This window comes from Chionomys nivalis, chromosome 2 (assembly GCF_950005125.1).
Source record: "Chionomys nivalis chromosome 2, mChiNiv1.1, whole genome shotgun sequence".
In the NCBI taxonomy this organism is placed as follows: domain Eukaryota; kingdom Metazoa; phylum Chordata; class Mammalia; order Rodentia; family Cricetidae; genus Chionomys; species Chionomys nivalis.
In genome coordinates, this window is record NC_080087.1 from 31441291 (window position 1) to 31453423 (window position 12133).

The 12133-nt window shown below is 46.1% G+C and overlaps 1 protein-coding gene across 2 annotated transcripts in view; it reads left to right on the top strand.

Annotated features, from left to right (window-relative positions):
- Window positions 1–219: 219 nt before the first annotated feature.
- Map7 (microtubule associated protein 7) overlaps window positions 220–12133 on the top strand; it is a 135152-nt gene continuing 123238 nt past the window's right edge. Inside the window, exon 1 of one of the 2 annotated variants that reach the window (XM_057755372.1) lies at window positions 220–414. In XM_057755372.1, coding sequence (XP_057611355.1) covers window positions 348–414 — 67 coding nt within the window. In that variant the 5' untranslated portion in view covers window positions 220–347. The remainder of the gene's footprint in view (window positions 415–12133) is intronic. The other variant, XM_057755363.1, reaches the window with a different exon arrangement.

Consider the following 12133-nt stretch of genomic DNA (forward strand, 5'->3'; position numbering starts at 1 on the left):
CACCGCCGCACCGGGGCCTCGGGTGGACGCTCTCGTCACACACTCAGGCGCGGCGGCGACCTCGGGCGACAGGCGGAGGTGGCTGGGAACCGCCGGCCGGGACACCGAGCTCTGCCGTTCGCTCTGACTGAGTCCGTCGGGGCGTCTGCGGCGCCGCACCTGCCCACGAGGGGGCGCGCCGAGCCCGGGCGGCTTCGGGCGAGCGCTCGCCGTCCCCGCCCCCCGCCCCCCGCCCGCGCAGGCGACCGCTCACCTGTCTGGGCCGCGGGCCCGGGAGGCGGGGGCCCGGCGGGAGCGAAGCCGAGGAAGAGGGCGGAGCGGTTCTCGGGGCGCGTCATCGGAGCACCATGGCGGAGCAGGGAGCTGGCGGCGACGGCCACACGGGCGGCGACGGCGCTGCACACAGCGACTCAGGTGACGACGCGGCCGAGACGGGAGGGGGTCGCGGGGGTCGTGGGAGTGGGCGGGGGCGTGATTTCACCCCCGGCACCGGCGACTCTCAGGGGCCGCGCGACCGGCCACCGCCGAGCGCCCGCGGGGCCACAACAGGTGGAAGCAGGCCGGAGCGCGCGGGGAGGTCGGGGGCGCGCGGGGCGTCGGGGGCACGGTGCTGGGGGCGCGGGCGGACCTGAGAATCCCAGCGGGCGAGCGGCGGGAGCGCGCGGCCAGGTGCGCGGGGCGGGTGAACTGTGGCCCGAGCGGAGGGGACCGACCCGGGGGGCAGCGGCCGACGGGCTCCCGAGCTCTCCGATCGCCCGTAGAGAGCGCCGGGTCGAGCGCGGTCTTGGAGCCCGACTCCGTGGAGTTTTTGCTCCCTCTGTGGCGCCAGTAGCCAGAGTCGGGAGCGTTGGCTCTGCCACCCGGGTTGGCCCTCGGGCCTCGGTGTTGACGATCTGCCTCCGCCACCACCACCAACCGACACCCAGGGACGTGGCTCACACCCTCGGAATGTCTGCCCACTCGCGTCCATCTCACTATAATATGAAGCCAAGTTTTTACCCCCTCCTCGTGATTTTGTTTTTCCTCTTCAGGGACTGTACTGCAAATCATACCCTCCCGCCTAACCACCCTCCTCCCGTTCTATTCCTGGCCAGTACGCCGTTCCTTGTACCTTCCTACACTTGGGATGGGGGCGGGAGACGCTTTGTTATTTTAAAGAAATGTTAAGTTGCAGACCCCGCAGTTGCAAGCTGTTACTGCTTCTACACACCCACAACCAGAAGCAATTGTTTTCTAAATGCAAAAATCGCTCCACCTCTCTTCCCCCACCCCAACAGACACGTTTAGAGGGCAGTCTTATTTTTAACAAGCAAGGTCCATGGAGCTTGGCAGTATTTTCCAATCACGAATCTACGACTGTACCTAAACTCCTGAGGTTGAGATTGACAAAGTGTCCTGAACGTATTTCCAAGTCAGGCTACATCCTGTAGGGTGATTGACTTTTGTCTTACTGTGTCAAAAAGATCGGTGATCATTATTTTGGATTGGGTGGAGGAGATGCCCGAGTAATTGGGAAACTTGATTAGCTGGGAACTGTCCAGGCTCCCCAATCCAGGGCATGCTTGGTTGTTTATAAGGCATGGATAAGTAACAGCTTCTAGGGGAATAAAATGTTATAGTGATCTAATAGGCACCAGTTTGTCCCTTGAATGCTTTGTAGATCTGCATGGGAACTTGTTGAGACAGAAACGAACTTGCAGCTGGAGTATATTTAGTGCCTGGTCGCGTTAAGGAATGAACTGGCCGTGTGTCTTAACAGTTCGTATGCAAGTCAACCATGCGTTATTGAGATATTTTCTTTTTAAAGATTGTTTATTTCGCCGCGCCCGCGTGTGTGTGTTTGTGTGTGTGTGTTGCGGGGGAGGGTGTTGTGTGCATGCCACAGCGTGCATGTGGGAGATCAGAAGGTAGCTCGTAGGAGTTGGTTCTCTCCTCCATTATGTGGGTTCTGGGAATCAAACTTAGGCTTGGCAGCAAGCGCCTTTACCCATTGACCCATCTCACCAGACTGAAGTATTCTTTCATTAAAAGTGGAAGTTTTTGGCTATTATTTCCTCCACATCTTTGCCTAGAAATTTAAATTTCTGACAAACATGTTTTGTGTATGATCAATTGTAGGTATGTGTGTATAGTCTTATATTTCTGGTCCTGTATTTTTCCCCATTTCTCTCTCTCTGTTTTTAGTATTCAAACACACCTGTGCAAAACAACTTGCGGGAGTCAGTTCTCTCCACCATGTGGGTCCTGGCGATGAAATTCAGGTCAAATACACATTTAAACACTCCATCATTTTTAAATCATAGACTTGTATGGGATTTTATTTATTTATTAAAAAGTGGGGTATCTAGGCGCGTCTTTTCTTACCACAAAGAAGTAAAAGTTATCACCTCAAAATGCCACATTTCTTTCCTTTCTGATTTTTGCTTGTTTGAGACAGGGTCTTGCCATGTATTTCTGGCTTGTCGCAAGTTTAGGCTCCTCCTGCCTCACCACCTCACCCTCCCAAGTCCTAGATTACCTGTGTGCCATCTTTCTCAGCTACAAATGGCAACACATTTCTCAAAGCATTCATTTTGTTTTCTTTTTAGATATAATTATTTTGAGATAGAGTACTACCTTAAGTGGCTTTTAAATTTTATGGCCCTGTGCAAAAGCTGTAATTTAAGGGCTCTTCAGATTAAAATCTCGGGTTATTATAAAAACAATACCTGTGATGTGTTCAAGATTATAGGCTTATGTGTTCATATGTGTGCGGCTCGGATGGATTGAATTTCGAGAGCATAATACCTATTTAAGGGATACTATATAAATGCAACATTCAGAAGCACTTCTTTGGATATATGTTTAGATTTTGCTCCAGGGTTGTGATTATATTTTTTTTAAAAAATTAATTTTTTCTGAGGATGAACCGCTCTTTCAATATACTGTAATATTTTTCTTGCCCATAGTCAAAGGGAAGCAAGAACAACAACAAAAAACAAAAAACAAAAAACAAAAAAAAAAAAACAAAAAAAACCGCAATTACCTTGGAACCAAATTTGTATTTCACCACTAGAGGATGTCAAGTCCCTTTCTTAAGAATATTATTTGGGGCAGTCAAATTCACAATCACATCACAAAATTATTTGAGCTCAGAGTCTGTGTACCACATTGTATGCACATGTGCATGAGCTGTGGAAAGTGACTGAACAGAATAAGCCCCCCCCCATTTTCCAGCCTCCTTTGAAAAATGCTGCAGAGTTCAAATGCAACGCTGCTTTTTTTTTGATGCCCAAACTTTGATGTGCAAAGGAATTAAATTGATGCCTATAACTGGTGAGTTCTGTTGCCATTCTTTTGGAAGAAATCACTTAGAACTTGGAATTGAGTTTTTATTTCTCTTTTAGCAGGACTCTGGTGGGAGGACTTTAACCTTTTTACTTTGCTCACTGTCCCTTCTTTGAATTTTTCCAAAATAGTGATCTTTGTGGTCTTGCTTGACTTTAAAAGACTGATTTAAATCAACATAGTAGATGCTTAGACGGTTCCGGGTTGTAAACCCCTCCCTATTGAAAGCCAGATCCTAAGAATTAGAAGTCCTCCATCCTGTGCAAGCTCTACACCTCGCCAAGTCATTGGTTCTCAACCTTCTTATTTCTGCGACCCCTCAATATAGTTCATGCTGTGGTGAACCCCCCCATAAAGTTATTGTTGTTGCTACTTTATAACTGTAATTTTGCTACTGTTATGAATCATAGTGTAAATCTCTGATCTTTCTGATGGTCTTAGGCAACCCTGTGAAAGGGTTGTGACCCACAGGTTGAGAGCAGCTGTACTGAGTAAAAGGAAATATTAACATGAAGCAGTCATGCCTCTGACACTACTCAGGCATGTGTGTGAAACACTAATATACATTGGCATTGCCTTTAAAGAATTCTGACACACTTGTATCATGATACCTGAAAACAAATTATTCAACGAGCATAAGAGAATTTATTAAGTCTGGTCATGTTAGTACAAGAACTAAAAATATTGAGGCTTAAACTAATTTGACCAAGAATGTGTAATTTCTATAGATTATTAAAACTATGGAGGTTGGACAGTCCTTAAATTTGGTAAGGGCATCCACAGGCAGATATCTACAGGTTCTGAGGATCCAGTGGAGAATCGCTCCTGACTGTGGTCATCAGAGCACTTACTGCATATAGCACCTAGATATCAAACGACAGGTAGGTAGGTGGAGAAAGAGGGAAGATAAAGATACTGGCATGGAGAAGTGCAAAGGTTAAGTCATCTTAGCAAGACAGCTGTGAGAGGCTCCAAGTAAGTGTCTGGGGAAATGAGTTTGAGATGATGGTGCATTGTGGCCAAGTCAAGGAAGGGCCAAAGGTCGAGCCGAGAGTTTGGCACAGAGTCATGTGGGCAGGGACTAGTGTGTCTTGATTAACAGATAGTTTTCTGTGCCCGTGGATTGGGACTTGATTGCCCATTCAAGCGATAGAGCCGTGCTGTTCCTTTAACACAGGCACAACCTCCACAGGACTCTGCCGCTTCAGGACAACTGTCAGCAGCATATGAGGGACATCTGTCTAGGAGACAGATGAGCCAGATTTGCCCTGGAAGCAGGGAAGGAGGGCTTCCTCTCAGAGTAGCTGTGCAGACCAGAGGATGGATGCAGTCACTGGAGAGATTGCTGGCATGGCAGTGAGCACAGGAGGGGACAGTTCAGGACTGGATGGGGTATCTGTCAAAGGATAGAGGAAAAAGGTGACATAGGGCGCGACACTTCGAGTCTCGTTCATTGGTTTGATCCTGACATGGCCATATTCATGACCAAGGCTTGGCTTTAGTAAAAGGAAGTGGGCAGAGGGAGTGGTCTGTCTTATACATGAAATTTGTGCAGCAAAGGGGACACCGAATAGTCACTGGTGACACCAGAGAGTCAGGTGGACATGTGAAGCTGGAGGAGAAAATCAGAGGTCAGGTCTGGGAGCCATTCCAGGAGAGAGTAATTCTTGGGAGGCGTGAGGAAGAGATCAGAAAGAAAAACTGCAGATGGATGATCCAACATTCAAAATGGAGGATGAAGAACCATCCAAGACAGATAGAGAAGTGAGGGATGCCCAAGAGGGACAAAAAGGCCAAGCATTCTAAGACTGAAAATTTAAAGCCATTGCTTTGGACTCAGGTGTTCACTGATCACTCCTAGAAGAGGACTTCAATTGTTGGCCCAAAAGTTGGGTACTTCCAATTAAAAGCAATTAATGGATACTCGAGTCGTTTGGAAGACCAGATAGCTCAGTAGACCTTCCCATAATGGTTGCCAGAGAAAATCAATACATTGAAAATTCTTCAATAAGTGGAGAACTTTTTTTATTTGCTTTTTAGTTTGCATACCACTTTTAATTCAGTATACAATTAACACTGTAAATAGGACACATAAGAGTTCTGACACCCTCAGACTCCCTTAGACTCACTGATATGCTTGGCATCTTTTGCTTTGACCTTCAGCTGGGTATGGTGGCACAAGTCTTCAATCCCTGCAGAGGCAGGTGGATATCTGTGAGTTCCAGGCCAGCCTGGTCTACAAAGTGAGTTCCAAGGCAGCCAAGGCTACATAGAAATCCTTTCCAAAAGGGGGTGCGCAAACAATGTAACCTTTGCAGTGCCCCCTCCCTAACTTGGCCTAATGTATCTGAGGTTTGAGCACACTGTGATGCACATTGGCAGCTCCCTGTCCGGATGCTGATAAGGAGGAGGCCCTGAGTGCTTCCCCATCTACCCACTGAAGGACCTTAGCTTACTCCTAGGTTTTTGCAGGAAGAACAACATTGTTGCAAATATTTGTACACTGTCCTTGGTGTTAACTGACTTTCATTTAAGGCAAATAAATGATTGTCTCTAGTGCAATTGGATAAGACATTGCCACACTTCCTGGGTGGCTGTATGGCTTTCTCTTTTTGCGAACATCATGTGAGAAATGATTGTTCTGTATCCTTGTCTGCCCTTGTCTTCTTTGTTGATTTGATGGTTTTCATTTTAGCCATTCCAAGTTTTTTTGAGTAAATTGTAGTCCCCTCAAAGTGAGGTATTTATGCTTGATGCTAACACAGTCTCTTCAGTGATGTCATGTTAAACCCAAAACCCAAGCACAATGTGGAGATTTTGTTTGGTGGGTCATTCTTGTTGTTTTGTGATTCTGGGAATTGTACTGAGGGCCTTATCCATGGTAGACAAGAACTCCAGCTACATTCCCAACCCTAGAGTCTTCATTTGGCTCTGTCTCTTTTTCTCTCTATCCCTGTGGATTTTCTTACTTCCTGTGCAGCCCAGGCTCTGAGTTTATGAGCTGAAGCACTTTGACCCCATATGTTCCATGCCAGTTCACGTCTCCCTTCCTCCCTAGTGTGTCTGTGCTCTCACACCTAAACCTTGGAAGGGGCTTTTAGGTTAAAAAAAAAAATTGTAACTAACCCGACATGGTGACACTGGCCTTTAGTCCTAGCACTCAGGAGGCAGAAGTAGGCAGAGCTTCATGAATCTACATAGGAAGGAACAGGCCAGCCCAGGCTGTAGAGTGAGACCCTGTCTCCGGAAAAAGAAAGCAAGCTGGAAATACTGGTTATACACCTTGTCTTGTGATACGCCCCTGGTGGCACACTGTGTTATGGAGATGAACACTTGGTACTAATTTTCAGTCTATGCAATGTACTCACAGTGCCCTGTCATCTGTCACTGGACACTCTATGCCTAGCAGGTCTGTGTGCTTGTTATATTGAGGCTCGTTCTTCTCCAGTTTCAGAGTCTGTCAGCTCTCTAGTGATGGTTCCATCCATCTCCTTAGTTATCCTTTTAATGCGTTGCAGTTGTTTGCAATGTAAGTTACATGACAGTTAGCTTTTTTCCTGTTTGTTAAGTATTATTCTCCTTAATATATCTTTAAATTTGAGAACTTATTAGCCAAATGAAGAATTTTATTTTCTTTTGTTAGGTGCTACTTTGATTCTACTTTCTTCATAATTTTTTTATTGTGTGTGTGCGTGTGTGTGTGTGTGTGTGTGTGTGTGTGAGAGAGAGAGAGAGAGAGAGAGAGAGAGAGAGAGAGAGGTGTGTATAAGTGGCGTGTGAAGATGTGTAAGGTGTGCCCGCCTGCGCATGTGAGTGTGGAGACCAAGGAGCATGGCTGCATTGCTTTATCAGTCTGTGCCTTGTTCCTCTGAGACAGGAGCTGAACTGACTGCCATCAGACCTCCCCCCAATCCTTCCATCTTTGTCCCCAATAGTTCTGGAATTATAAGTGCACTCATTCAGAGCTGCCTTATACCTGGCTTTATACATGGATACTTGGAAGTTAACTCAGGTCCTTAAGCTTCTTCATAAGCCTTCTTACTCACTGAGTGTCTCTCAACCTTTTCTTTTTTTCCTTCTAGAGGGCTGGGATCAAACCTAGGCCCTTTTGCATGTTAGGCAAATGCTCTGCCACTGAGCTGCACCCCAAGCTTTGAATGTTAATTTGCAGATAAATGTATTTTGGACAATATGGAAAAAGTACATTAGAAAAATAAACCAAAAACAAATAGGACTTAATTACATTCAATAATTCCGCTTCTTTGATGCTGCTACAGAACTAGTTCTGAAGTCCATGTTATTGCTGCACCATTCAAAATAGCTAAGAAATGGAGCTGGCCTAGATGTTCATCAAGAGATAAATAGATACAGAAATGTGGCCCAACTGAGCATGGTGGTACTCTGCTTTAATCCCAGCACTCTGGAGGCAGAGGCAAGCTGATCTCTGTGATAAGAGCAAGTTCCAGGATAGCCAGGACTACACTGAGAAACCCAGTCCCCCTACCTCCCCCAACAAAAAAAGGAAAGAAAGGAAAAGAAAGAAATCTGGCTCAGTATACACTGTTTTTTTTTTTCAGCCATAAAGGAAAATGAAATCATAACCTATGTATGGAAATGAATGAAACTAAAGAATATTGTTAAACAAAATAAGCCAGACTCAAAACAAATATGAAAATTTCTCTCATATGTTGAGTTTAGATTTAAGAGTGTGTATAAGAGTGTGTATGCTGGAAATGGAAGCAGAGCTTAGATGTACCTCTGTAATCCTGGTATTTGGAAGATGTAAGCAGGAGAATCAGAAGTTCGAGGCCATCCTTGGCTACATGAGATCCTACTTCAAAAAACGGCTTGCATGTAAAAGGAAGTCATCTAGAGGGTGTGGGGGTAATGAATTCATGTGGCTTGTAAGCAGAGGTGGGGGATTATTTAGGGGAAGGAGGGGAACCAGCAAAGCGGAGATTAAGCAGATAGGGATTAAGCAAAAAAGATGAATAAAGACGGTATAATAACGCATATGTATGGAAAGGCCAAAATGAAACCGTTACTTTGTGTGCTAACTTAATTTTAAAAGCCAGTTGCATGAGAAAATGCCCAGAAGGATTGGCACAGCTCACCAGATAGTGCAGGTGGGCACAGCGACTCGAAAGAAAGCCGAGTGGGAACTCGGGAATGGTTTGCCATATGTAAACTGCAGGCATCGTAAGTAAAATCTGTGTTTCTAAGTTTGGAATATTACCATACGATTATCTTAAAATTCTGTGGCTTTTTAAAAATTGCCCACAAAACCGCCTCTTTGGAGTTGGCTTTCTGGTAAATAGAACCATCCTGTACTGTGCCATACCTTCTGTGTATAAAACGTGTGTCATTGACTATCCATTGAATATAAAAAGGAGCTAGACTCCAGGGAAAGTTCGTTATTTCAAAGTGAAATTCTAGGAAGAGCCCTTCCTCCACACCATGCTGGGTGACGCTGAAACACATAATAATTCAGCTATAAATAAAATGGGTTCCTACTTCAGGAAGCTTGGCTGCTTCTCAAGATTTTAATCTAGGTCTGTGGTTCTCAGAAGCTCCTCACCTGAATCTTCTGTGTGGCAGACACCACAGGCAGGACCTGGTTGACAACGTTCTGCCTTCCAGCTGGATTGGTTTCTATTCCCGGTGCTCTAAATTAACCCAGTGACACTCTTAACTACAACCCTAGGGGCCTTATTTGAATTAGGCTTACTCCTTGGGCAGACAGTCACATTTTTGAAACAATGATCGAGGTTGCGTGCTTAGAGCGCCATTGGTTCAGATGAGTGGTTTTTAGTCTTGGCAAAGAGTTAAACTCCCTTGGGGGATCTAGAACTCCCACGGTGCCCCGACAATTATCAGAGAATCTTGCAGGTGGGAAGCTGGTGGCAGTGGGCTTACAACTCCCCAGGTGGCTCCTGTGTGCAGTCCTTGCCCAGAACTGGTTTCAGCCCACCTCCGGCCTCGTGCTTTTCCATTTGACTTTGTGAGCAGGTTTAATTTGGAGGTGTCAGATGCACCTCGCTTACAATAACCACATGGAGAATCTTGACAGCTGCTTCCCTGAAGTTTGTAGAATTTGGGTCCATTTCTCTCCCCAAAACTTTGAAGGAAGTATAGATATAAAAATGAATGTGAGTACATTTGTTCAGACAAACATACACAAATTCAGTGGCACGCTTGTGTACTTTTATATATAAATGTGAAGCCAGACCAAATATTATACAATGAGCTCTGGTTTTTAGTTATTCCCCCCCCCACACACACACACACTTCCTTTAGTTTTCCCTCTGTCTTCTTCCTGCTCCCCTCAGAAAAGGGAAAGGTTCATTTCGACCGAGTAGACAGCATCTTGTCACAGTGTGTATACTCTTCTCAGAGAAGCTGCTGGTAACCCTGTGGCCTCTAATCTCCTTCTATCATCTATAAATAGTGAGCAGGGTATGACCTCCTCCATCTGTTCGCTTTGGTCCTCCTGTGAGGATGCGGGATGCTGATGGACTTTAGGCGAATGTTCCCTCCTCTCTCCCTCCCACCAGGCTCTGTGGTGCCCAAGGCTCGGCGGAGTGGGGGGGGTGCTTGCTCTTTTCACATGAAGCTTTTTTCTCTGCAGGATTCTTCACACTCCAGGTAGCACCTCCAATTAATATCAGACACTAGGACACTTTACGTGCTGAAATGTCTAGAGAGGCTCCCGTGCTGCCTTTGTGCCTGTTTCTGCCAGTTTGCAAAGCCATCTGTTGCCGGGACCAACCGGCGGCATCCCAGGTTCGTTCCTCCTGGCAGCTTAACCTTGGGTACAAGATCTAGGGCCAACATAAAAACTGACCCCTAAAAAGAGAGTGTCTTTGATTTCTCCTCAAGATTATACTGAAAATGATTTCACTTGACACCAGATCTTGCAAGGACGAAACAAGGCCTCGCTCCTAAAACTGAAACTCCTCAGGAATAATACTAATTAGTTTTGGGTGCAAAGCACTGGGGCCTCCACCACCTACTGCCTGTGGGATCCTGACAAGTCACCCAAGCAGCAATGGGTTTCTTTTCAAACCATCCTCTCGGGAAAGAAGTGAGTTGCTGTGTAGAACAGTCCCTAACACAGCGAGGTAGAAAGTGGGTATGACAAAGGGCTGATCCTGCATCACCACGCATAGATGGGCATACCCTGACATGCTGAACTCCCCCTCAGGCAAGGCTCTCCTTAAATAGGTGAGCTCACCACGGTGAGGGCATGGGAATGCCATGCCAACTCAGCCAGTTGTGACTGTATGACCTCACTGTCCCAGGTAAGGCCAGGAGAAAGGCGGCTCAAAGCAGCTCTTCACGGGTCAAAATGTCACGCAGTTTTCCGTGAGAAGGTTGCGCTGTCCCAGTCTGTGGGATACTTGCTGCCATGGTGTTGTGTCCTTGAGTTAGGCACCAGTGTCAGTCCCTGTTGACTCTCTTTCATTTTACTTTTATCGGATACAAAATGACTTTATTATTTTTGGTTCTTTAGTAAAATATTATTGCTGTAGAGGTTCATTTGATTTAGGCCGTGAAGTTGGACTTGCATTCCCTTTGGACCATGAGGAGGGGCTTCCCAGTTCCAAGTGAGTTAAAGGACTTCCTCCCTCCCCTCCCCACAGTCTGTGCGCTGTTTATGAGGAAAACAGGGGAGCTGTGGAGCTCACCTCCACCAGGCTTCAGGAGAAGCAGGAGGCAATGTGGCTTCTGCAGACAACGTACCTATGTGAAGCAAGACATCAGAACGCAATTTCATGTCTTAAAGTCACGAGTTTAGAAGAAGCTTCCTTAAGTTGCAGAAGTCTGTGCTGGTTGTAGTGGGTGCATTTCTCCCTTAGGAAATGATATCCCCAAGCCAGGGTCAGTTGTAATGTAGGTTTTGTATCTTATTAAAAATAGATAACAACTTAGCAAAGTTAAAAATGTGTTGCTTCCTCAAATGAGTTCTGATTTCAGTTCCCTAGCTGGTTCCTTCAGGGTTTGTGTACAGCAGCCGCTGTGGTGGTTGAAGAAGCAAATGTGTTTCAGGATACATCTGAAGTATTAACATGTAGCCCTCTTCAGTGACAGTAGGACACAGGACATGAGGGCTTATTATCGACCAGTATGCTCAGCATTAAGAACAAAGTCAGAGTGTTCTTCTTCTAGCACTGGCTTCATACTTTCAAGTCCCCTTGTGAAGGTACATCCTGTCCATTCAGTGCTCTGTATGGGACTGTGTAAACCAAAGTGCAAGTAGAAGAGATGGCTCTGCCATTGGAAGAAAGTATTGAAATGTATGGAGAAGCAGGAGATCTGTAAGCGTCGAATGACTCTAGGTAGCAAAACCGTGTAGCCATGTCATCCGGCGAAGCCTCGCCAGACAGAACCCTGCTTTCGCATTTCACACTCAGCCCTCCGTGAACCTAACGTCCAAGTCAGGGATTTCATTTCAACTCACTTCCAAGGTGAGCAACTCCAAGAAATACCTGTTGCTCACTGATGAGAGTGCAGAGGGCAGGAATATGGTCCCACCCATCACACAACTGGTGCAGCCCAAAATCCAAACCTTTGATGTAGTTAAAGCCACAGAGAATCCTGAAGGTGTCACAGGATGCCTTGTCAGACATACGAGAAAGTAAGTCTCAGAACAAAGAGAGAAGGGATGTGTGAAATGCCAGAAGAAATGGCCAAAGGCCTTTTCTGAACCCTGCACGTGGTTCAGAATAGGACTTGGAGTGTGGAGCTCAGACAGCTGGGAACTGAGTATTCCAAAGCACTGTAAAAAGGCTTCGTGCTTTACAAG